Raw genomic sequence first — 26,372 nt, forward strand, 5'->3', positions numbered from 1 at the left:
GCAGTCATTCCCAAGCTCATGAGCTGGGATAATGCTACCAAGCTGTGAGCGTGGTCTTTTCCACGTGAGAAACGGTATCAAAAACCTTCAACTGCGGGACTGCAGCAGGGTGGCTCTCAGGCAAAAAACGTGTGTACAGAGGTAGGTCGTGAATATATTTGAGTAGGATTGGAGCCATTACAACCATATCCTGGTTTTCTGCATATTTTTTAAGTAAAGCAGTGCACTTAATTGATTATTATTATTTTTGTAAACATTGTGGACCAAATTGTGGGAAGGGAGAGACTTCCTGGGCTAGCCGAAAAATGCATCCAACCTGTCAGCTCCTAGGGGACAAGTGGGTTCCTCCTTCCTCCCAGATGATTTTCTAGGCTGAATCCCTCTGGAAGTGAATCGCGTCCAATGCAGGTGACACGACTCTGGAGAGTCCGCGCTGCTTAGGTTTGGCCGAACTTCTCACCGACCGAAACCCACGGGACGGGCGGGGGGGGGCCGGCGCAGGTGCTGCGCGCCCGCGGAACCGCCGCAGGAGGTGGGGGGGGGGCCGGGCGGGGCGCGGTCCCAGTCTCCGCCCTCGCGGCCCCGCCGTTGCCGCCACCGCTACCGCCGTCGGGGCGCCCCGCGCTGCCTCCGCCGCCGCGCTATAAGTGCGGGCGCGGGGCGCGGCGGCCGCCGAAGATGCGCTGGCAGCCGGGGCTGCGCGGCGCCCCGCCGCGGCCGCCCTGCGCGGAGGAGAGGGAGAAGAAGAAGGAGGCGGCGGCGACGGAGAAGAAGAAGAAGAAGGAGGAGGAGGAAGAAGAGGAAGGCGGCGGCGGTGGTGGTGGTGGTGGTGCGGGGAGACCTCAGCCATGAGCTGCTCAGACGTGGCCATGCAGCAGCCCCCCGCCCCGGCGGCGTGCGGGGCACCCCGATATCTGGCCGGCGCCCCGCCCGCGCCCGCGGCGGGCTGCCCGCAGGTGAGCCGCGGAGGAGGGAAGGGTTGCGCGGGGAGAGACTGGGGGGTTAGAGGGCTTTTGGGGGAGCCCACCCTCCCCGCCTCAAAGGGCTGCATGGCGCATCGCTGGCTGGCCGGGGCGGAGGTCTCCGCCCCGGCCAGCCAGCGATGCGCCATGCAGCCCCCGGCCTGATTTGGAGATGCGGGGAGCTGGTGAGGGTGCCCTAGAGCAGCGGAGCCTGGTAAGAGGGTTTTTTTTTGTTTTTTTTTTTTTAAAGGAAAATTATTTTTTCCCCCCACATTCTTGGATCTTGGGGGGTGCGCGTTCGTTTGCTCGGCTGGAGTGGGGAAGAGGGAGAAAGTTATTTCTTGCCGCCTTTTCCCCTCTCTCCTCTTTACTCGACGAGCCTCCCCGCTCTCCCGCTTTGCCGGCGCAGAGCTGCGCCTTTGCCCTCCGCCGGTGCGGCGCGATGCGGTCGCGGCCGCGGCACACGGGCGAAACCTTCGCCCGCCGGCGGGAGGGGACCTGCGCTGCTCCCCGCGGACGGGGCGCTCCGCGCCGCTCATCCCGGCTCTCCTGGAAGATCGGCTCCGGCGAGTTTCCAGCTGAACTTGGTGATCAGATGTATTTAAAAAAGAAAAAAAAAAAAAAGAGAAAAAAAAAGTGAATCAGGAAATTCTTATCAGGCTGACAGCATTTTTAGACTATGCAGTGCGTGGGTGAAGTGGGACTAATATTGACTTGGCCCTAATGTAGTCATCTGAGAATACATTTTTTGGTTGTTGCTGCATTCCATAAGGTTTTATCATTATTATCCATGAAGATTGTTTTCTCCGTACATGGGAAGTGACCCCTAATATCAACTTGCCTGGGAGACACGAATATGGGCTAAAACATTAAAATTCCTATCGTGTGTTACTGGGTTTTTTTCTTTATTGTTGGGAGAGAGAGTGCGTTTGCAGCAATGATATCCCAGCAAACTTTTCCAGGTTGCTCATGTTGTGCACTGTAAATGCGGGCTCTGGAAAACTTCTGAGTTTTGTCTGTTGCCGTGTGTCTCCGTTATTATTTCTTCTCTACTCTAGATCACAGCTTGCAGAACTTTCCAACTATTCAATAATTTTAGTTATGAACTTTGAATATCTGGAGCTCCAGCTGTTAGACTGTGTGATTTGGAGGGAAAATAAATAAACAATCTTGAATAACTTGACTCTGATTAAGAAACCTAGAAGTAGAAAACTGCAATTGAAACTTTGAACTTTTTGGTATTTAACTGTGTAGGCGATTGACTGTATTTCTCTTCTGGATCTGGAGTGTAGAACACATAGTACGTGAAAATCTATTAAATGATCATTAGCAGCTGTGTCATGCTCAAGTGCAGTTGCTTTTTACTTTTAAACAGAATCATGAAGTTTCTCCATTCGCTGAAAGCAACACCATATATGAAACGTCCCAGAGGCACCCTAATGAACACCAAAGTTTCTTGAAATTTTGTTTTAAATAAACTGAATTATCGTGCACTATGATATTGAAAAAAAGTGGAGATAGATAAGGCAAGAAACATAGATAGCTCTGTTGAGCCAATACAGCTCACGAGTTGTGGCCAGCACAATATATCCCGTTACCACCGAAAAACATCTTAAACCTTGCTGTCCCACATCTTATTGACAATTGAGTTTAGTTAATCCTGCTCGCACCGATTTTCCTGAAATATTTGAGCTGGAGGGTCTTCACAAACTCGTCGAATGTCAGACTGGAAAACCAAGCTGTTGCTGAACCTGGAATGTTGCACACTCTCATTCTAGCAGCAGTGAACTTTAGAGCATTTTATGTATTTTCTCTGAATCCAATGCCTTTTAAATAAATAATTTTTTTCAAAAAGTGAACATAGAATGAACTCTTCATGCATCTGTAGTCGTAGTGGAAAGATTTATTGTTCGGGGTAACGTATGACATTTTGCAAGTCTCTGTTTCTTCAGAATTGTCCTGTCAGGGACGTTTAATCAAGTGGTAAAGAGCATAAGGAAGAAGGATGAAGAATCTGTTGCCAGGGTGGTTTTTTTTTGTTTCTTCTTACACATGTGTTCAACATGTAAAATGCTCCTGTGCTCTTCATGAGGATGATGACCATTTTAAAGAATGTTCTTTGCCCGAATTAAAGCTGTGGTTTAAAAATAACAGCGAGGGGAGATGAATTAGTGGGATATCTTAAAAATGAAGATCTACATTGAAGCTGATAAAGTGGAGCTCACTCTTCAAACATCCGAGGACTCCATTGAAGCATTTACCAGTGTCATTTTACTACTCTGTTGTCTTTTGGTACCCAGTAAAATGGTTTGTTTCCTGAGAGAGAAAGCTCCTCTGTGCTGTGTTTCTGTTGGCTTTCCTTTCCTTCTCAGTGCAACGAGATGTAGGTGCGTTATCCTAACTAAAACTTGTGCATCTTCATAAGGTATTTATAATAAATCTGTCACAAACATGTAACTGGTTATGCCAGCTTTCGGTATCGGTTCTGTATCCTTTAAAGAGCAAAGAAAGCTCCTTAGCTGTGGAGCTGCTGTCGCAGATGTATAGGCTCAAGTTCCAGGCCACAGTGTCTCTTTGGAGATGTAACCTCATTGTGTTTCTATAGGTCGTGTGCTGCATCTGTGGGTCAGGAGAAGTGTCTCCAGCAAGCGGCTGGCATTGAGTCTCTGCTCTGCAGCAAAAGGGGTTTGAATGGATGTCTCCTTTTTTAGTTATTTTTTTTTTCAATAATAAAATAACAGATCTTTGATTGCTTTTAAATGATGGACTAGCATGCGCCCACGTTGTGCAGGTGTGAGTTTTTTTTTTTTTTAAGGGGATGGTCCATTATGACTTTTTAAAGTCACCCCCTCTAAAGTTATTCCCACATTTCTGTATGCCTAGTTTTCATTCCCTTAAAATCAGTGCAGAACTGATTTTGGCCTTGCACAGCAATGCAGAATTTCTGGAAGCTTAGCTTTCAGCAATCCGTAGCCAAGAAAGGACTTGCTGGCGAATTAAGTTAGATAGGATTTTTTTCAAAAGCGCTTAATGGACTGGAGCCTGAATTCCTACTGAATATTAATGGCAGTGGAGGCTTAGCACCTTAGATCTTTGAGATTGCTGAAGTCCAGGGTGTTTGCTGGAGGGAAGTAAGTGGAATATGGATATATATGTGCTCACACAGCGCCAGAAGGAACTGATCAAAATGGGGTGAGGCCCTAATTCTACAGAGAAATCGGGGTTTCCATATTCCTTTGCCAAAAGGCAGAGCGAGTGTGTGCTGGTGTTACAATAAGAACACGTTCCTCTGCGTGATAAGGAGCCGTGCCGGCACCAGCGTAGAGCCCTGCAGAATGGCAAAATTAAAACTCTCTTCATCGTCTGCTTTCCTGGGGAGGGCTGTGCAGCTGTAGTAGTGAGTTTTGGCTTTCCTATGGGTTGGGTGAGGAATGGGTGTAACGGAGCTGCTCATTCGAAGAGACTCTGGAAACACATAATCGGTGAAGAATCCCGTTGTATTCTTGGCGCACAAGAAACGCCGTGACGGCTTGCCGTGCCCTGTCAGTATAGCTATAGCAAGCTGCAGAGCTGAGGCTAAGGTAGGATTCACCCTGGCTCTCTAACGGCTGATCTTAAGACCTTTGAAATGGGAAGTTACAGTAAATGGTAGTTTTGGAATTTCTCCATGGTATGTAGATGTAGCAGGCTAAGCCAACACCATCCTTGCTAAATCAAGTCTTGCATAAAGAGTTGTGATATGTTCAACTCAGACTTACTGCTGGCAGTGCTGTAGACAGACTTTTTCCAGATAAGGGCTTGTCTCCATTAGCAAATTAGGTCACTAACTCAACTCTTCCTTCCAAACTAACAACATTGCAGACAAGAACGAGTCGCGTTTAACGTTGTGTCGGCTGGCTGTAGCTAAACCATAATTCACGTACTGTAACTTATTTTTTCATTAAAGTTCTTTGTATCACATGCTCACAACTTTGAGGATGGGCTTATTCTACTGCTGATACTGTGTGGCAACCTGCAGTATCTAGCACAGCAGATAATAGCAGAAGATAACTTCGCATTTAGTTTTTGTAGTTCAGATGCTTTGTTGAGGCTTCTTCTGAATCCTGGTGGTTGCCCTGCTACTGACTTCACTGGAAACTGGGTCAGACCTATATAACTCACCTTTAAAGGCTACTTACAGAATTACAGGATTAAGTCTTGCCCTGTGTTTGGGCTTTTTTGGTGTGTTTTGTTCTGTTTAATCCCACAAGACACTGCTGATGTAAAAAAATTTGGCTTGCTTACTTTGTCATTCTGATTGGGACCAAATTCTCTTTGATCTTTCTCTAAATAAAAACAGAGCTTTAAACTTTAATGGTACACCTCTGTTTAGATGTGCAGCAGAAGATGTATAAACTATTTCTTTTCCCACCCCTTCCCTCCATCAGCAGAGCATAGCAGGAGCTCCAGGCTCTACCGCTGCAGATCCAGCGGCTCACCCCAAAGCAAGCGTGTGGCTTTGCTCTCAGCTTGCTCATTTACGAGGGTAGAAGTTAGCATTTCATGTTTTCAGGGCATGCCGTAAATACCGCTTTTAGGCCCAGCATTCCATGCTCTGATTGCTTGAAATTGTCTTCTTCCTTGAATACTTTCTGTGTTATCAATAGGAGCCTGCTTGGCAGACAGCTCCACAAGTGGAGGACTGTCCGTGATTTGCCTCAAGTTTGTTGCTGAAATTCCTTCTCAGAAGCTTATGTCAAATGACAGCCTTTTTCTCAGGATAGGGTCATATAGTGTTTCCTCAGTGTAGTTATTCTTTATTTTTGGTTCCTGTTCTTTCCCTCATAATGGAAAATCTGTAACAGGTGGCCACAGGCACACCAGACTTTCATGCTTGGGAACATAAAGGACCATATGCTGTATGATGGCATGTATGGAGATAATAAATTGTAGGAATAGGCAACCAGCTTATATATAAAATAAGAGCTGATCTGAACTTTCGATTCAAACTTGTCTAAACTGAAACTTTCTCCCTTCTCAACCGTGCTTTGTTGTTTTTCTGTTTTGCTGCCTACGAGCTGGTTTCAGCTGGAAGTTTTTTCAATTCAGCTGGAAGCTGAAATTTTTTTCAATTTGTGAAAAGTTCTGCCATTTTTACCAGACACCCTGGGTGAGATCTAGTACCCTTGAAGTCAGTTGGACTTTGGCCATTGGCTTTAATGCGGCCAGAATTTTACTGTATGAGAACCATTTTGCTTGGTTCTGTATACGGTATGTAACAAAATAACAGGCATCTTCAAGATGGAGGTTTTTTTGTGAGATTTTGGACCACATGCTTTCTTGGAGTGAAAGTAGTCATTCTTCCTCTGGAAGACAGGATGATGCTTATCCCCTATAAACCTTCTCTTTAATATTGCCGTATTAGTGGTGATTTGCTAGTGACCTTTAGTTTCCTTTTGTTAGACAACTTGCAGCAAGAGTTTAAATTCTCTTTGGAAGAGCTTGTTTGTGAATACATGAAATAACAAAAATAACGTTGGTTTCGGCTGAATGCAGCCCGTGCCGTACAGCATTATTTACCCCAGAGGCTGTACCGTTCATCCTTCAGCCATGAACTTGGGTCTATTCTCTAAGCTGGCATCAGGTGCTATAGACATTGGATTTCCCTATTTCCCAGTCCGCTAAGCTGACTTTTAATTCTGTATTCTGGGTCTTGGCCAAGATGAGATTCTGTGTGTTTGTTTTGTTTTGTTTTTCAGAGGCTGCTTAATCTCAGTCTCTAGTTTTTGAGGAAGAGAGAGGTGGAATTCATGAATGTATGAAAGTATTGGAGCTCTAAACATAGGGAAGAAATAACATTGTGTTTGGTCAGAAAATACTCTTTGGAAAGATCTTTCAGATCTTACTTGGGGCATTTTAAATATATTGCAGAACTGTTTGCATGAAAAAAGTACGAGTGAAACTTGGCTAGCCCAGACTAGTTGTCGGAAACCTAACCTGTTTTTACTCCCCCTGCCCCCCATCATCCCCACATCATGGTGGGACAAATTCATTTAGCAGTTGACGATCTCGCATCCTTTTCCACTCACCCAAATGCAGTCAGAATGCTATGAGAAGATCGCTGTTAAGGTCAGAACAAGTAAGACAGAATTTGTGTGCCGGCAGGATATTTTGAGGGAGTTAGGGGGAGAAAAACATTATAAAAGGATGTATACAATGGAAAGGAAGTATTTACATTGCATACAAGGAAAACGTCTTGAGTCACTTTATCTCACTGTAGACTGTTACTTAGAATCCTGTAATTACAGGCTGATAATTTCTTCCTGAAATACAAATTAAGTAGATCTCTATCTGATCACAGGCTTGATGCAGTTTTGAAAAATCTTTTAATTTGGAACTCCTATCCTTTGCAAAAAAATCACCACAAAACACAGCTTTTCACTGTAAATAACTTCAGTTAATACACAAGGCCTTGTATTTGTCCATCAATACTACTTTTTTTTTTTTTTTTTTTTACCTTAAAGTAGTCAGATTTGGTGTTTTCAAAACTAACAAGTGCTCGGAATATCTTGTAATGACTGTCCATGGACTGGAGGGGAGGGAAGAGAGTTGAAACGGAAAATGAATTAGATTCTTAGGCTGTGGAAGGGGAACATTCCTGCACAGAGAAGCGACTCTGGAGATAAGTTTTAATTTCCTGAGCTCCAGTCTCTATATAGGAACATTGAAATACTTCCTTCCTGATAACCAAGTCAAGCCAGGGGCTGTATTAAACGATGTGTTTCTGTATATAATTGCGTGCTTGTGTATGTATTTGCATACTCACTGTATAACTACAAATAGTGTACCTATAATGATGGAAGTTAACTTTCAAATCTGTTGCGTGTATTCGAAGTATGGCATATATACTGCACCTGAGATGTCATAATATATCAATATCTATTTAGACTTCTATAAAAGATCTCTTTCATACTTTGTCTCTATGTAAAAAACAAAACTGAACCGAAACCAAAAATGAAAAAAGCACCCTCCCCAACAACTTTTCTTGCATTTTTAAGAGGATCTGGATTATGGTGCATCTTTAAGAATGATCAAATCACTGAGGTAGATGTGTTACAGATTTCTAGTGCATGTATCTCCTGCATATGCAATATTGTTATAACCATTTCTGTCTTACTAAGGTTTCATCATTCCATAAGTACTTAGGCAAAACCATGAAGCTCACTAAGTGATATATTAGTAAGTACTTCTGGAACAAATGTTAGGAGACTTTTTCTTTGTTTGCTTACAGAAGGCACAAAGCATTTACAAAAAAGTATGGGTCACCCTAAGTTCTGCATTTGCCAAAATTAATTTCAGAGCCTCAGACTATGTTTTGTTTTAGCAATTAATTTCTAGTAAAACTGTTTTACTGTTTTAATTTGCTGTTTCCATCTTCGATTCGTTCTTCTTTTTTTTTTTTTTTTTTTAAAGTGAATCTCACAGTTCTTGTTCATATAGTGTAGGATTTGGGGATAAAAACGTATGTCTAAATAAGTAGTATTATGCTAAGCAGAGCAACAGTATAACTTGCTTTGTGAAGCACAGATTATTTGTATTCCAGACCATTGTCTAGGTATCCTAAACTGTAAAATAAAATTACTACAACCCTCATTGCAGTTTGTGTGACAACATCAGAATTAAAGGTATTACTGAGCTGTTCTGTTTACCAGTTAACCTACTATAATGGCAGATACATTGCTTGATTTCTATGAGTTTTTACTATTATAGGTTTTAGTTCCACTTGTCAATAGCTCTTTCTTACGTTTAATTTCTTCATAACCATTCATAATTAAGAATTAGCCCCAGAGTTTCTGTTTTGTATTATATTGGGAGAATTTATATCAGTTTCTATGATTTTAGAGAGCACTGAATGTAAGTATATTGATGGTATACAAGATCGGAAAATGGCTTTCAATTATTTCTAAATCGGACAAGCCTGTTTATTATATAAATGGAAATTTATAGACTGTGTAGTTGTTTAACGTTTTCTTCAGAACAATTTTGGAAATAGGGAAAAAAGCCGTAAACTTAAAGAGATTCTGATGGTGCTAAAGTGTTGCCAAGCAAACCATAAAAGCTAAGTCAAACTGTAATTCTATAGAAAAGCTATGAAGTACTTCTACATATGTGCTGTAGTCGGTTTTGGGGTTCCTGAAACTGCTTGTGTGTGAAGTCAGCTGTGGAAATGGCTAGCTAGCTAAAAGCTCTGATTCCTGCAGCTTGACTGTTGCAAGGAGATTTTTTTCTGTGAAAACAGTTGTAAAGTGGAACATCTGAAAAATATGTTCCATGCAAAATGGATCTTCACACACATTTATTTTGACATTTAGGTTTGATTTGAGAGAGAGAGAGAAGATTCTGAAATAGCCATTCACATATGGCTTGTGCGGGTTTTATTTTTTTATAAGCTTCTCTGTGTTTTTGGTTTGGGATAGATTTTTTTGCATGTGTTTGCAGACTTGTCAATCCCCCTCTTCCCCCAGATCACATGTTTAATTTTTTCTGACTTGAATTTTTGTCCTTTTTTCCAGAAGCTGATGCTTAAAAAATAAAAAGAAAAAAAGGGGCAAGAAACCCCACATCAACCCCAAAACAACAAAAAACCAAACAAAAAACCCAATACCTCAACTCCTCCCTACAAACCCTACTCGCCACTTTAAGCTGGTTATCCTATGACAAAAAATTTCTTGGCAGCGAGTGAGAATTTATGTATTTTGTGGAGTTTTATAATAGAGTGGAAAATTTTTTGGGGAGCGCCAAGTCTTTACACCTTCAGCAACGAGTAGATTTGGGGAGCCCAGAGGGCCGTGTGCTCTCAACTGGGGGAGCGTGGCTGGCAAAACTTGGTGTGTGTTCAGCTAGACGGGTGAAGTGCAGACGTTGTGTATCTGGCCACCCTTCCACAGGGCTGGACTTAACCCCTGTAGCCTTTACTGGTGGGAATATCCTATCCAGGTGGAAGCAAGGACTGAATTGTTAGAGTCTGCCTATTTTATTTGGAAGGTATTGAGTGAAACCCGCTGCCGATAAATTGTGGTTGTGCAATGTGCCTAAGAAGCAGGTCTATCTGTGTGCGAGGAGTAAAAACTCTAAGTGGCGCTGGTAATCTCTTCTTTGTGAAGTGTCCGTGCAAAATAGCCTTGTATTCCAACTGTAATTATGAAATGAATATTCAATGTATTCACTTGTTTTTCTTCAAGGAAACCAGATGTTGAGCTTGCACTGAATGCCATCAGTGATACATCTCTTGTTTGTTTTGTTTTTAATCCCAGAAGAAGTTAGCTGTATACAACAAGATGCAGGAGTCTCTGGAAGTGACCCTTCCCAGCAAGCAAGAGGAGGATGAGAAAGACCAGCCTGCCGAGATGGAGTACCTTAACTCTCGCTGCGTCCTTTTCACTTACTTCCAGGGAGACATTGGTTCAGTAGTGGATGAACACTTCTCAAGAGCTTTGAGCCAAGCCAGTAGCTTCAATCCAGAAACTGCCCTTACCAAGAGCAAGGCAGGGCTAAGTCCTCTGTGGAGAGGTAAGAGGAGCAGTAACTTGCTCTCTGTGGTGTGGCTTACTCTGTCTGTGTCACAGTAATGCATATTTCATTGCAGCTGAGATTTTGCTCCTCTGTGGAGGTGGGAAAATCCCCCTCAAATTTGAAAGAACTGAGGAGCTTCTTGGGACTGAGTGATCTGAATCATTAAAGGGGGAAAGAGGGGCCCAAGGCATGAAGAAGCAGGCGTCTCCCTCTCTTGCCGTAGCCCATTGCTCTGCTGAGGTCTGGGAGGAATGGGGCAGAGCTCATGTGGCTTCACAAACGTCTGCTGCAAGGTTGGAGGCTTATTTTTAAGCTCCAAGTGTGAAACTTGGCCTGTGAGGCAAGAGCAAAGCTGTTTGGGATGCTGGCCTTGGACGTGAGGAGACCCATGCAGCCTTCTCGGGTGACTTTGCCAGGTGATTAAGATTTGTCTGTGGCTGTTTTCCAGGTGGGGAGGAGCCAGCAGAGGCTGGAACAGGCTCGGGTGCAAGCCCTGGACCATGTGGTTGTAGTCATGCGGTGTGTTGCATTGCAGCCTGCTCACAGGAGGGATACGGCCATTATTACTGGTTTCCCATGTGTAAAATGGAGATAACATTACTCTGCATCTGAGCAGGCAGTAGACATGTGGTAGGTGCTGCGAGGTATTTGAATGCTGCCATAGCACTCATGTCTCGTAATATGTACAAGCATGATCAACCTAACAAAGAGCAGATCTTGCCAGATATACTAGGTAGACCTTACAGATAAGACTTCAACGATGGTGACTGGAGAAAGGGTGCTGGTAAGATGCTGTTTCCATTTAGTTGACTGTGGCAGTCTGAATAGTTTTTCAGATCCACAGCTGCATTATTTCTCTGATCATGTCCTTAATGTGGACTGACAAAGGGACATGAACTAGGTATCGTGAGTAATGGCCTTGCATCAGGTTGAGTGAGACAGATACCATGAGGATCCTTGTAGGAATGGTGGAGTTCATAATCATTGTTGTTGAGGTGAGAGTGTATTGATGAAAGTCACAGATAATAAAGAGAGACGGGATTTTTGGAAACCGCTGTGAAAAGAAAAATAGCACAGAAGGACTTGCTTTCCAGAAGAATGATGACAAATCCGAGGAAGTTTAAGTAAAGGTCAGCAGAAGTGGCTAGGGAGCTAGAGGAATTTATGGCTTGAGCCGGGACCATTAATGTTAATGGGAAATTTTCCATCGACTCGACTGAGAGCAGGATTGAACCTATGCTTACTAAAAAGGAGACTGGAGCATTTATAAATGGCCCAGACAGGCTATAAATGTTTTAGAGATGGGATCAAGGCAGTCCCCAGAGACTTGACGCTTACAGCAAGCCCTCTTCACGAGCTCAGAGACATACCATGGGTGGGGTAGTGTGTCTTCTCTTTGGCCTCAAACATACCCTGGTGTTTTTCCCTGGCTCCCTGCATGGTTGCACAGCACTCCCCAGAGGGCTCTGCAGGGGACAGGGTGGCCTGGCATAAGGGTTCTTCAGCCATGCTGCCTCCTGACCCGGCGCACCCCATGGCCTCGGCAGGGAATGGAGGTCTGGGTGTCCTGAAAGTCTTCCGGGAATAAAGTAAGGGGATATGCCCTCTGCCGTTGCTGCACCTGCTGAAGCAGTATGAAAATCCCAGGGGAGGCTGCTGGGCAGGGCTGCTTGGTTCTGCACTGTGGACGCTGAGAAAGCAGAGGGTATTTGCTTCTCCAGAGAAGAGAAGCTAACAAGAGTTCTGTCAGGCCCAAATGAGTTTCTGAAACACACTTGCTTGAAAAAAGTGGGGAAGGAGCGATGCTAACACTATGGTCTTCTGGTTCAAGTACAGTTGTCAAAGATGCTCTCTTATAGCAAATGGATGTGAATTTTTAAGCCGTTACCTAAAGAAGTTAAAATATCACTAGCTTAAAGATCTTTTATAAACAATTTTCATGGATAGTCAGAATTTTTGCCAATAAATTACCCAAAGATAAATTAAAAAAACAGACAACAAAACTTTTGCATTTGCAATAGCCGTTTTGGAAGGTACAGATTTAAATGAAAAGTGTGTGGGCATGAACTGACTACTCAGCTCACTGCATTATATCTCCATTACCTGAAAGGAGGGATTTGTAATGTTTTCTGCTTTTTTTCTTTTTTTTTTTTTTGTCATGTTGTGGTGATTTTTTTTAGTGTCCTGATGGAAGAGCTAGCTGTAATTTCATCATTAAGGTGATATTCTGGTTTTTTTTTTGTTTTGAGGGGAGATTTAGCTTGTGTATAGAAAATAGAACCTTGTTGTCCTGAAAAGAGCAAGTTTTCATCTTTTGTATGTTGAAAATACTGATCAGTTTAGGCTAAAATTGACTTCAAACCTGACTTTTTGTAAAATATAGTTCCCTAAAACAGGGTCTCGTAAAATTATAGGTGTAGCTACCTGAAATCTTTTGCAGGGGCTAGTGAAACTAATGATACCTTGAATTCAATATTACCTTAATGGTGTTTTTATCAACATATTTTTCCTAGCTGAAAGTGTTGGGGTTTGTTTTCCTTCTTGGATTTTGGGTTTGCTTTTTTTTTTTTCCTCCTGCCTTAACTGAGAAGCAGTGTTGTACTACAGAAAATTCCATACATTGTCTTCTTTACAGCTTGTGCGCTTTGGCATGTTTTCAGTGCTTGTTGGCCAGCCACCATGAACATTTGCATTAGTCACCACTTCGTGGTATCTGAGATGTTGCCATCTCCCTGCCTCCCTGTACTTAGAATAGGAAATTGTGGTAACTGTAGTATCTTTCTTGGCAGACATTTTTTTTGTTAAATGCCTCCTTCCCGCCTCCTGAAAGCCCATGGAAGCTCCTCAGATTATTTTTTTTCTTTGTCGTGGACTGCTGAAATGGCTCTTTCTCCATTGCCATAGCCTATAGAGGCCAGGTATCTGACATGATGGTATCTGTAAAGATAATTGGTTGTTCTTGCTGTTTTAAAGGTAGGAAGGAAAGGAGACCCTTCAAACACCATGGAAACGTGTGATAGTTGGGGGTTATGGTTCAACACAGAGGTGGTTCTTGTTGATGGGGTTCCTGCACACTTAATACTTAGTAGCATCCTGGTGGGATCACTCAGGGTGGATGAAGTTTCCTTGCATGTTGATATAACCTGAATGGACCCTGTATCTCCAGTGATGTGACTTGACCTTGACCACTGAGGATGGCCTCTGCACTCAGCGGTGTCTTGGTGGGGGCTGATCCATGACAGTTTCTGACGGTGGTAATGGCTTTGTGAAATGTGCGCAGGTTTGAAAAATGGAGATCACCAAACGTTTTCGGTGGCCTAGACCTTCTGCATGATCGATAAAGCCAAGCTGGTATGGAACAGGGGATGAATTCATATTGGCAAATCCAGTGGTTTAAAGTGCTCTCTCCTGGTATTAAAGTTGTCCCGCAGATACTTTGTGGTTTTCTGTGCTTTTTTTGAAGTGAGACGGTTGGATTTAGGGCTTTTCCATGCAGATAACAGCCAGATAGTTTCCAAAATCTCTCGATCACAGAGATTAATTTTCCAGAATACTGGCAGAGCATTGTCAAGCTGTGTTTCTCTGTTAAGCAATGAGGAAAACAACAGACAGGACATGAAGAAGCTTGTTTTTGCCTTTTTTTTTTTTTTTTTTGTCAGCCCTGCTGCCAACACTGTAAGCCGTGTGCAGTCTTTATCTCAGCCTAATCCCTTGTAACAAGGAACAATTTACAAACAAGGAAAAATACCAATTTCAGAGGGGTGCTGAGGCTTCTGTTATATTCATGAAGCTTTCTCCAGTCTTCTAGCATGAGTTACAATAGAAATAAATTGCTAAAAAAAGAAGTAACCTTTTGAAGAAAGCCATGTTGGAGTACAGTTTGCTAGATAAGCTTGCAGCCTCTAAAGCAGTTCAGCACAAAGAGAAGTTCTTTCTCTACGTTTGTCCGTAGTGCATTTGCAAAGCTTATTTCCAATCTCGGAAGTTCATCAGGCTTAATAAACTGCTTAAATCAAAGCCAATTGATGTGTGGAAAGATTTCTGTGATTTTAATGGGTTTTAAAACAAATACGTGAGTGTCCTAGTGATGCAGTCAGAAAGCACTTTTACAGTTTTTGTTTCCAAAATATTTTTGTGTAAGCAAAGTTCAGAGGCAGGAGCGTCTGAAGAATCTGTTCATTCTCAATGGTGTCTTCACCCAAGTCTCATTCCAGTTGCTTATTAAACAAAGCAAAACAAAAGGTCATTTAAAAAAAATAATATAAATATTTTTGTAAATGCTACACGAGGAGCAGAGGATTCCTAGCCTCGTCAAATATTAAACTTGCCTGGCTTTATTTCTCCATAGGCTATTTTTATGACTGCTCTTTCAACAGATTTACATTTTTATGTTTCCATCTTTGACCAAAAAAACCCCTATTTGAGCTGAGACATATTGCATGAAGCAGTACTTTCAAACATGAGCTGGCAAGAGGATTGTGAGAATGGAGATGCCAATACTTGACTACACATCAAAAACACTAACTGCTCCTTCAAAAGAAGAATTTTTAGAATGTGATTTCATAATGTAGATGTATTGGAATCCATTTAAATATAAGTTGAGGCCTAGCAGTAAGAAGCAGCGAGCCTTTTCTTTCTGACAAAAAGTTCTTTCATTTACATAGATGTTTCTGCTTGCATGACCTATTGGGTACAGGGCAGCATGATGTATTCTATAAGGGATCTAATGTTAGCACATTAGGTATGATCTTTATCCCCTCAAAGCTGGTAATTAGTTGGAGAAGATCTGGTATTCTTCCTTTCGGCAAACGTCTCCTGTTGTGACCTGGTTCTCTGTCCTCAGAAGCATTTACAGCCACAACAGCTGCCTTTCTAAATGATGTGTTCTGGTCCAGTCAGGAGTTAGCCTCTCTTCATAATTCCCATACCAAGATCCTCAGAGAGCTGCAACTTTTCAGCCTGGAGAAGTGAAGTCTTCTCCGGGAGATTTTATCAATATGTGAAAATATCTGATGGGAGGGAATGAAGGTGGAGGAGCCAGGGTGTCCTCAGCAATGCTTGCTGACAGGACAAAAGGCAATCAGCATGAATTAGAGAACAGGAAATTCCATCTGAACACAAGAAAACACTTTTTTTTTTTTTTTTTTTTTTTTAATTATTGGGGGTGGCTAAACTCTGGAACAGGTTTCCCAGAGAGGTTGTGGAGTTTGGATCTCAGTCAAAATCTGCCTGGACCCATTTCTGGACAACTTGCTTCAGGTGACCCCACTTGAGCACATGGATTGGACTAGATGATCTCAAGAGGTCCCCTCCTACTTCAACTGTCCTATGATTCTGTAATTGCTGAGGAAGCTTGAGTTCAGTGTTAGAAATTTCAGAGAGTAGAAGATCATTGGGTGTTTTTTGTCATTAAATTTGTTGTTCATCTTCAGTCATACTTCATTTCTCTCTTCTCTACCAGAAAGCTCAACAATTTCAAGCCAAAGGAGCAGTTTCCCAACTTCATTTTGGACCAGCTCTTATCAGCCTCCCCCTCCACCATGCTTAAGTGGAGTACACCCTGATTTCCCCGTTACTGCACCAGGCACCTTCCCAACACCAGATCCCAGCAGCTGGCCAGGACACAGCCTTCATCAGACTGCCCCACCTCCTCCCCCTGCTGCATCTGAATCCTGGCATTATCCTTTAGCATCTCAGGTGAGCCCTTCGTATGCACACATGCATGACATGTACATGCATCGCCATCACCCTCATCCACACATGCACCATCACCATCCCAGCTCGCACCGCGACCCCCGGTATGGGTCCCTGCTGATGCCTTCAGTCCGCGCAGCCAGGATTCCTGCTCCTCAGTGTGACGTGACAAAGACAGATCCCGCTGCTGTCACCAGCGCTACCTCAGCATGGGCTGGAGCCTTTCATGGAACAGTGGACATTGTGCCAAGTTTTGGCTTTGACACAGGTAAGATGGTTTGATTGTGTCTGTGACTTATTTTAGCATGAAGAATTAGAGCAAAGAAGTGGACTCCCTGCTGCTGAAGCAGGGCTTGTTCTCAGAGCCTTCTCCAAATATATTTCCAGGTGGGATTCCCTCCTGAAATCGCTGTCAGGGCAGATGAGCTGTGAAACATCCAGCTCTCACTGCCGTTTGCTGAGAGACCTTTGTCTGCCTTGGTCCCATTCAAGCCAAATGAGTTGTGACATGATACATGTTTTTTTGGTTTAAATCTTGTGGGAGATGGTTAATTAAACTTCCATGTGGAAGTTTCCAGCTTGTTCAGCTAGTTCATATGTGCATTCACCAAAATATAGCTCCAATGAGGACTGAACTAATAACTTGTCAGTACATGAGGACTGCATCTTACTCATCCAAATTGGAAGAGGTTAGCATTTCCTTCCTGCGTAGTATCCAGGTGTCACATAGAGAGTAGAGATGCTGGTTGAGCTGTGCTCACCATCAAACTAAACTTCTTTCTGTAGGATCTAAGCAGAGGTCTGTGAATTAGTTTCATTTTACTGCAGGGTTTGTAGCCAGAGGACAGCCTCCATAAAGTACATCTGCATCTGCAAGCGTTGAGTGGCAGGCTCTTGTCTCAGTGTTAGGAGCCGTCTAGCAGCCCTCACTGTTCATAGTTGCTTGCCATCAGGTGATGGGTGACTAACAGTTTCCAGTGCACCCGTCCTGGAGATCACATGCACTGGAGGTCTACTTTTTCTGCTTGGTACTTATCTGACCAGCAGCAATCCTTGCAGATTAGTACTTCTTAAATACGTGATGTTATTTATTAAGGAAATACTAGGTTTGCATCTCTTTTCCTTTTTCCTTGAGGTATCTGTTTGTCTGTCTTTTTGATAGCTCTAGCTAACTGATTCAATGCGTGAGAAGCACTTCCTTGCTTTGATGAGTGTGCAGAGGAACAAAGAATTGGTGGAGGAAAAAAGCTGTTTCTTAAATATGAAATAATATGAACCCAAAACCCAATTATAATTGAGCTAACCTAACACAAATCTCTCTCTCTTCCCTTAATAGCAACTGGGAACCAATAATCTCTTCTAAATAGCATGCCATTTACTGCCTCAAAAAATTAAGAAAAAGTATAATAGGGTTCTTAACACTGGACAATTTTATATCTATTAATATTTCCAGCCATGCCAATGATACAAGAGGAATTACAGTTTGCACTTTTGGGTGTAAAATGATAATCTGACAAGACTGGGTTCTCAAGTTTTGCCTTTCTGACAAATTCCATAATGGGAGTGAGCTACCTTCTCTGAAATGTGATCAAATTGTCACTGCCGCAGGTAGAGGGGATGAGTCCCCTGGTGTGACAGTAGCTCCAGCAGTCCAGTGCCAGAGCTCTGGTATTTGACTTACCTTTTGGGAATGGAGATGAGAACTGCCTAAGGGATTGTTAATCAGGAGAAAACACTACCTGGCTAAGTCCAGCCTAGACTGAGTTGTTTCGGTGCTGGGCAAGTTGGTTTGCTTACTGCTACTTTGTTGGTAGTAGTATGTCTAATAAACCAGGTGCTTTTTCTCTTTTCTGTAAGAGCACAGTGCCGCAAAAAGGACTATGGGTCCTAGCACTGCCTTACAGGACTAATACAGCCTTTGCTTGGCGCTGCCTTCTCGTGAGAAACTCTACGGAAGGGTACGGTTGGATGCTAGTTTTGTCAAGATCCTGATTTGGCGGTGCTTAACGGTGGGTTGCGTGCCTTGTAGTTGTCTACTCAGTGTGGGAGGCAGTGGAGAAGGCCTGAACTCCTGTTAATTTCTGACCCACACCTGATGTGTGGGTTTTAGTCCATGAGTTCCTGTGGGGTAAATGAAAGAAGGGGAATGTGTGACTTGTTTGCAGGAACAGAGAATCTCAGCAGACTGATGTCTCGCTTGTTTCTGACTATTCAAAATGGCCTTGCACTGAAACACAGCAGCAAAACCTTACCAGGCAGTCCCGGTTTGGCACATAAGGCTTTGGAAACAAGGGAGCAAGCAATGAAGCACCGCAGGTAGTGGTAGCCTGTGACATTACAATTATTTGCTCTCTTATCTTGTATGCTTATCTCTGCTGTGCTCTCCAAGCAGAGGCTTGCTGGGATGGGCTGGAAGGTTCTGAGCTCCCTTTTCAGCCTTGCCTGCAGCATGTACATTTGAGACAAATGCTTTGGTGACAGGCATGCAAAGGGTGATCACGGTGAAATGCACGTCAAATGGTGTCATCCCAGGGAAGGTGTGTTGTGCTGCTGCTGCTGAAGCACCACACTGAGTCTCATCCAGCACTAGCCACCGCAGGTGAAACTCTTCTTGCTCCATGTCCACTGCAGGGGAGGATTATACTGGATAAGTTTCCACATCACAAAGAATTTCATTACATTTAACTCTCATGTAATCTCAACAGAGAGGCTAAAAACTGAAGGGCCTGGAATAGTGTACTGGCTTTCTGTGGTGTAGAAGTGGTTTCTCCAGGGTAGGGTAAAGCCATAGTGGCAAGAAAACTCCAGTTCTGGAAGTCATTGCTCATATGGCCCTGGAGAATCAAAGACATCAGCCTGTGGACCTGTCAATAGATCAGATTCCATGAGCTTCAGATGATTTATATAAAAAACCTCATTTGGTATATACCTAGACATTGCTTTTCGGAGCCCTTTAGATGGCAAAATTCTTCCCCTCCCTTACTGTGGGTCACATTTCTTGTGCTACTGTCACATGCGATTATAGAAACATTTGCAAAATTCCGCACGCTGAATTATATGGAATGATAGTGTTGGGATCGGGGCAGGCTGACTGTAATCATACCCCCTTCCAGCTACATTGTTGCATCTCTGCCATACTAAGACAAATATTTCATCTCATGAATGGATGATGCTGAATCACTTCAGAGGTTAAGAGGGGGTTCCCCTTGTGTGCACAGTATAGTTTGGGAGTTTATGTTTCAGAACAGATTGTGTGGGACATCAGCGTATCACCGTTCGTAGAGCTAACGAAGTATTGATCTGTCTTGCACATCTGTTTGAACTTACATGGTCCTGTTTTAGAAGATGAAGAGGGATTTAGCTACCTGATTCCCATTAAATGTAGCTTAATCCTCACATTGTGTGCTGCAAATTAACCCTTTCAGAAGCTTTTTTATTGGTACAGGTGGGATTATAGAAAATGCTAGCCTACTTCAAAATCTGTTGAAACCTCTTATGTTTGTGGCTGCTGGTATGCACTATCTTTCCAAAGCTGAAGTGTCCAAGCTATAATGCTCAATGTAGAAGGATGTTTTATATCAAGCATTGATATAAACACATTGGTATTGCCCCATCCCTGGAAGTGTTTAAGGCCAGGCTGGATGGGGCTTTGAGCAACCTGCTGTAGTGGGAGGTGTCCCTACCCATGGCTGGTGGGTTGGAACTAGATGATCTTTAAGGTCCCTTCCAACTCTAACCATTCTATGATTCTATGATATAAGCATGACATGTTTGTGCTTTGGGCCACAGTTCCCTGCCCCAGTGATGTCAAGCAAAACAAGGTCAGCCTCTAACAGCGTTGACTGAGGTTCATGGCATACGTACAGGGAACATCGCTACAGTCCCACAGTAATCCCACAGTGCCGGGGCTAAGTCCATGTGTTTATGTTAAGGGTGTACAAGACGAGTTAAGCACTTGAGACCCTTGGGGGTGGGGAGGGGAGTTGCTGTCTTGCAGTGGAACTGATGGTTTCAATCCTCAGTATTTTCCTCAGGAGCAGGGCGGGAAGCTGCTTGCACACCATGTGCTTCAGGTGATCCATTGGATCTGGCTGCTCTGGCAGCTGCCAGGTCTGCGGGCAGCCCCATGGGGAGGCGAGCAGAGCAACTTGCCCTGCTACTGCAAAGGCTAGGAGGATATCCTGTCCTGCTGTTGGACAGATGTGCTGGAAGAGGCTTCCCGTCACCCCAGCACACTAAAAGCAGACCAGGATTGTGGCGTATCTGAAGGCTGAAAGTCTATCTTAAAATTGAGGAGCACATCCTTTCCCATGCAAAGTTGTGCACTTTAAATGTAGGTGAATTAATCGACATTCTCTAGCCCTGGCTAACTATGGAAAGTCCACTTTTGGAAATGCCTGTAGGTCAGTGTGTCATGTTGAATACGAAATTTGAGTGGTCAGTGTACAGAGTTGCCTTTGTTCACACACACTTCCCATGAGTTTGTCACAACTCATTAAGTTTGTTCAGATGTTCCCACAGAACCTGCATTCTGCTTGTGTGGCAATTAGCTATAAAGTTGGTATCCCAGAGATGGGGAGTTGTGCTGGTCTGGCAATACTGACTCATGCAACACAAGCAAGGATGTCTTTTTGCTAAGAGGAAAATGTTCTTGCAGCAGGCTACAAGTGAAAGCTTTTGGTTATTAGCAGAGTTGCACGTGGATGGCATATTAGGACTTCAGATAACCTTGCCATGAAAGGGATGGGAATATAATGAGGAAAAGGCATGGAAAGTGTTCCACATTCAGTTCTGTAACTAAGGCAACTTTGGTTTTTTGGATTGTTTTCCATGGCTGTTTAGACTTAATAACTATCCCTTAGACCTCCTTGTTACAGATATTTCTGTTTGTTGCAAAGACACCTAACTAGGAAGGTGTCTCTTCAGCTGGTTATTCTCCTCCTACCAGTTGCTACTGTCAGGTGGACATCCTCTTGAACAGGTGTATGTCATTTTTTTTTAAGCTGCTAGGAGCCATATAACCAGTTTCTTTTCATCGTCTTCCATTGCTTCTGGTGACCTTCAGTGATGCACTGGTGAAATTAAATGTATTCCTTATACTGTGAAAGGTTCCTGCTGTCTGGCTCTTTTTTTTTTCTCTCTTTATTTTTTTTCTTCTTTTTTCTCTTTCTTTTCTTCTTTGTTTAAAAAAATTGTAAACAGCAGGGAAAAAATAACACAAAATTGTCATCGCTAGCTTAGAGGAAGCTCTGAAGGAAACTAACAGCAGTTCATGATGACTCTGCCTGTGAATGATGCTGCTAGGAAAACAAGTAACTCTTCAGCAACAAGGAGACATCCTCACTGAGTAAAGAGCCTCTGAACATGTTTTTATAGGTGTGTTTTAGTTGAGGGATATCCCAGTTTTTCCAATCTAAAGAAATAGATGCAAGTGCATGTGAAATGGAGAAGAAAACCACTGACCAGGGTTTGGCATGCTATACCCATGTGCTCTGCTTTCCCTAGATCTGTTCACTGCTGGACACATAAGTGTACGGACACTACTTGGGAATCCTTGCGTGGATAGAGCCATATGCTGTTATCTTTTATGAGACTGTTAATTGCTCTGTAGCTCAGCTCTGAAATGATGTTGATCATCATTAAAGATTTAACTGTTTATACTCCTAAAACAATGAGATGGTGGTCAGATCTGAACCCATCATGCCTATTAGGCTTTCTGAAAACATATATGTCTTCTCTTGTGTTTCACCATGTGATCAGATATGGAAATGAGAGATCCGTGCTTAGCACACGGATCTGTCAGTTTTCACAGGTTAATGATCAAATGAACACGGACTTCCAGTGGTTGCAACATCATTGAAGTCTGGAGTTGCACCTACTTACGTTAGTGGTGAAACTGGCCCTAGCGGATCCCTTAGCGGATCAGGTGTTTGATGCATTGGTCTTGGTACACTATGTAGCAGGACAATATATAATATGACACAGATCAGAACGTTGCTGTCTATATAGCAATGATGATTTATAGCGGGAAGTGCACATTCATTTTAACGAGATGAGATTTGCTTGACTCAAAATGTCAAGGGGCAGGTTTTAAATCAGCAAGTCCAAAATGCCTTAGTACCCCTGAAATTATGTGCCTGTACATCTCTTCTTTCTACTTTCCCTATAAATGAGCAAGAATGTATCTTCTTTGGGAAGTATCATCCTCACTCTCCCCCTTTATTGTCTGGATTTTAGGTGTACGCCCTGTTCGGTGTAAATCTAGGAAAGATTGAATCCCTCTGGAGCAGACAAATCCCAGATTATAACACAAGTTCCAAGCCTATAATGCTAAAGCCACAACATAGCACCACATTTATTAGATAGTCCTCACTTTTTATAAAGGAAAATGTTAGAGGAACTCGTAACAAATGCAAGCTGAAAATCATTAATTTTTCCCATGTGGAAGCACTAGCCATTCTTGGCTTAAAATCTGACACTCTGTAGGTGAAATTATTTGGGGTTTTTACTTGCTGCAGGAACATTTTCCCTCTCCTTTGTAAGGTGAAATGCCATAGAAACTGTGAGATCCTGAGGTGTCACAGGCCTTTTCTTAAAGAGATAGGGTCTCTGGCTAGAGAGAGAGAGTTATTCTGTTGCATACTGTATTTTCTGTGTAGACCTTGGTGGAGGATTTAATCACGCCATGTTAGCATCCAAATGAGGCTAAAACAAGGAATTGCACACAGGATTTTGTCAGCATTCCTGAATTGCTTGAGCCAGTCTAAAACTTAAGTGTGATTTAAGCTTAGCCCCCATAAACTATAAAATTGGGAGCAATAGCGATGTTCCACAGGGCTGGTAAGTTGTGGGTTTGGGTGTTTAGGTTTTGGGTTTGGTTGGTTTGATTTTGTTTGGTTTGGTTTTTGGGGTTTTTGTTTGCTTGTTTGTTTTTTAATCAGAAATGTTTATCCTTTCTTCAGTTGCTTGGGGAGGGAGAGGAAAAAGCTGTATCAAATTTTAATTTTTTTTTTTTTTTTTCTTTTCTGAAATGTAGGTCTACAGCATCAGGACAAGAACAAGGAAACTTCTTGGTTCTGAAGTTCAGCTAAATTAAGACCAGCTAGAGCTGGAGTAAGCGCAGCTGGGCGGGCTGTATAACAGTTGTTGACTCCTCCTGCATGGGGCAAAGGACACACATGAAGATGAAGAGCCAACCGTTCTGGTTTCACTATTGAGCCTTTTGTTTGTAAGGCCGTTTATGGGTCCCACAGTGTTGGAAAAAACCAAAACCGAACTTTTCTTTCTTTCCTCATCTGAGCCTGCTGCAGCTGGGCAACCTAACTCCTTTCTACTCCTTTAACAGTGTTTTGTTTTGTTCAGCTTGATATTTTTATGAACAGTCTCAATTGTCAGGAAAAAGACTCTCCCTTGACTACAGTGCGCCTCCTTTCAGGAATACAGTATTTTGTAGCTCTTTGTGCATCTATTTTTGTAGAAATACAGAAAGTTTGGGTAAGGATTGATGGGCTATTTTAGGATGACATATTTTTTTAAAAAAAATTGTAAAATTGTTAAGTTCTGTTTAAAGAACTTGCTCTCAGAGAAGCACTGGCAAAAAATGTATAAAATGCTATTTTTAGATGTCTGTGATGTGTTTGTGCATTTTGGTTTTTTTGTTTTGTTACCTCAAATGTCTATCTTCCCTTTCTTTTTGAAGAGCTAAACCTTCCTTGTTTCCACATTACTAGATTTTGATGTTTTTGTCCTTTTGTTCTAGCTTAAGCAAGTATAATTCGCACCTAAAGTTTCAGTCAAATATTTTCCCTGCTGGTGTTAGATTGTAGTAAGGGTGTTTTTATTTTCTTGCTTCCGAAGGTGGCTTTGTACTGTGCTGATTGTCAGAAACTTGCAAACACCTTTAGCATGGAGCAAAGCCTGGGGTTACAGGAACTGCATTTCCAACCCATCCATTCTTTCAAAGTGGACCAAATACTCTTCCGGATTTAAATCGGACCTGAGTTTGGGCTCATCCATGATCCACTGAAGCTGTTGAACTCAGTCCCCTATGGGTTATATTTCAGGCCCTCGTAGTGCTTATAAATATCAGTATACTCTTATTTTAACTCATGAGTTAAAACTCAGCTAAGCCATTTCAAGGGTGGTGATTTATAACATAAGTTTTCAGGAAAGAAATGTCAGTTACATAAAATGCGTGACTTGTGGAAACGAAATGTTTTCAACTGGCCTCATCTGTCTGCTGAGCACCTCAAGGAAAGCGCTGAAATTGTTAACTTCGGTTGACTTCAAAATCTGTTTGTCTAACCTAAAATTTGCTGTGGGCCTTACAAGATCCCAACTGCAGCTCTTGAATTTTGTAAGTTGTACGTGCTCAGTGTGCACAAATTCAGGCTTGGCTGCCATCTGGGTAAGAATCTGAACTTGGGAATGATGTGGCCATGTCTAGCCACAGCACTCTGCAAGGTGTTCGGGAAAACCCATTTTTACCCTGGGCCTTGGGTCTGACTTGCATAATAAGGACTTTAGTTGAAGCCAAGGTGAGCACGATGCAATCCTGAATCAGGGCTGCAAAATTACCCTTGAGAGCCCCACTCTGGTGATGGGCTGGAGCTGGGTCAGCTCCCATGCCCAATCCTAGTAACTCCAGTCTGAGTATCAGCATATGTTTAGGTGGGGCTGAGTGCAGGATCAGGCACTGAGTTGACAGATCCTACCAATTGCTTGGAGATGTTGCCTTTCTGTTCTGTGCACCCAGGGTCCCTCTGTAATATTTACCAAGGCTCTTAGAACCTATTGTATTTCTGTTACCGTTGTTTTCAGACATCCCTGTCTGAAAGACAAACCAGCTAAATGGAAACCAAGACATAAACACATGGCTGAGATAAGAAATGGTTTAATTTTAAGGCAATGAGCACTGTAAATGTAGGTTTGTCAGGTGGAGACCACATGGATCTGTGTGTTAAAGGGGAGGGGGAGTGTTGGGATGTGCTTGCCACTCCAAAGGTTCAGGCCTCCCTCCCTGCACTGCTGCTTCTTCCAGGCTGTTTGAACTCGATCCTATGAGGTGTTGAGTGTTCTCCCTTGCCATGTGAGAGGGCTTGACATGCTGGCACTGGAGGCATTAGGATTAAGTCACAATTTGGCAAGACCCTTAAGTGTATACCTTGCTGATTTGAAGTTTGAGACAGCGTAAAAGTGCTGAACAGACTATGCTTACACATTACTTTAAAATAGTAGGGTTGTAGTTTCTGTGTTGGGAAGCTGTCTTCTTAAATGTGGTGGGTTTTTTTTCCCTCATCTTTATAGTCTGTCAGCTTTTCTTTCTCTAAATAAATTTCACACTCTTGCCAGTTCTGTACATTATTGCTGCTCTGGTGGAGCTAGCTCCTCAATTTATCAATGAATTCGTAATGCAGTGGGAAAACTATGGGAGGGAACATAGTAATAGCTAACATGGCTCACTTTCTTATCAGGACAGTATAGTTTCAGGAAATCTCTCAAGAATAAGACTTCTGACTTAGGAATTTTGACAGTATTAGAAATACTGGGAGGAAAAACAAAATCCAAACTTTTTTTTTTTTTTTTTTCTCTGAACTTGGCAAAGAGGCGATGTGTGCTCTTTGAACTTCAGGGCTGGAGAGCTTCTGTGGCAGGGGGAGCAAAAGAAAGGGCAACATTTCTTTTCGAGGTGTAGTGTGGTTTGACTTCCTGAAATAAAGTCTAGCAAGAGCAGTTAGTTCATTGCCTTCCTCTTTGCGAGTTCAGATGATGAGGGACCTCCTCCTGTTCCTTATGGATGTCAAAGCAGAATGGAGCAGGAAAAAAAAGGCCCACAGTTTGCACTGGAATCCCTTTCTGGATTGTTTTATTGAGTTGATGGGTAGTGGGGATGAATATGTGGTGAAGCTATTGCCTCTTCCTCCTCAAGGACTACTGTTATGTGCCCCCTTTCCACTGCTGAACCTGTGAGCGTGCTGAAGGAACTTCTGTTGCTCTGCAGGCTCTGGAAGACAAGTGCCAATAAAAACCTGTTATTGTCTATAGCCATTCGTGCACCAGTCAACCGACTTTAAAAGTCAGATAAACTCATTTTTTTCCTCAGTCACTAACCATCCCCTGTACGAACAAGCAAGTTGAAAGTAAAAGCACACATGCACAGCAGTA

At 42.9% G+C, this 26,372-nt stretch overlaps 1 protein-coding gene across 1 annotated transcript; it reads left to right on the forward strand.

Annotated features, from left to right (window-relative positions):
* The first annotated feature begins 632 nt into the window (after positions 1–632).
* VGLL3 (vestigial like family member 3) lies at positions 633–23,936 on the forward strand. Its single transcript, XM_074148382.1, has 4 exons — positions 633–956; positions 10,256–10,511; positions 15,976–16,476; positions 23,245–23,936. The coding sequence occupies exons 1-4, from the start codon at positions 849–851 to the stop codon at positions 23,286–23,288; spliced, it is 909 nt and encodes a 302-aa protein (XP_074004483.1). The 5' UTR covers positions 633–848; the 3' UTR covers positions 23,289–23,936.
* Positions 23,937–26,372: the final 2,436 nt, after the last annotated feature.

The sequence above is a fragment of the Numenius arquata genome, chromosome 1, assembly GCF_964106895.1.
Source record: "Numenius arquata chromosome 1, bNumArq3.hap1.1, whole genome shotgun sequence".
Classification (NCBI taxonomy): Eukaryota; Metazoa; Chordata; class Aves; order Charadriiformes; family Scolopacidae; genus Numenius; species Numenius arquata.

Coding starts and splice junctions, on each gene's coding strand:
- VGLL3 (XM_074148382.1), top strand. CDS start 849: ATGAGCTGCTCAGACGTGGCCATGCAGCAGCCCCCCGCCCCGGCGGCG. Junction 957..10,255: donor CCGCGGCGGGCTGCCCGCAG/GTGAGCCGCGGA, acceptor TTTTAATCCCAG/AAGAAGTTAGCTGTATACAA. Junction 10,512..15,975: donor GCTAAGTCCTCTGTGGAGAG/GTAAGAGGAGCA, acceptor CTTCTCTACCAG/AAAGCTCAACAATTTCAAGC.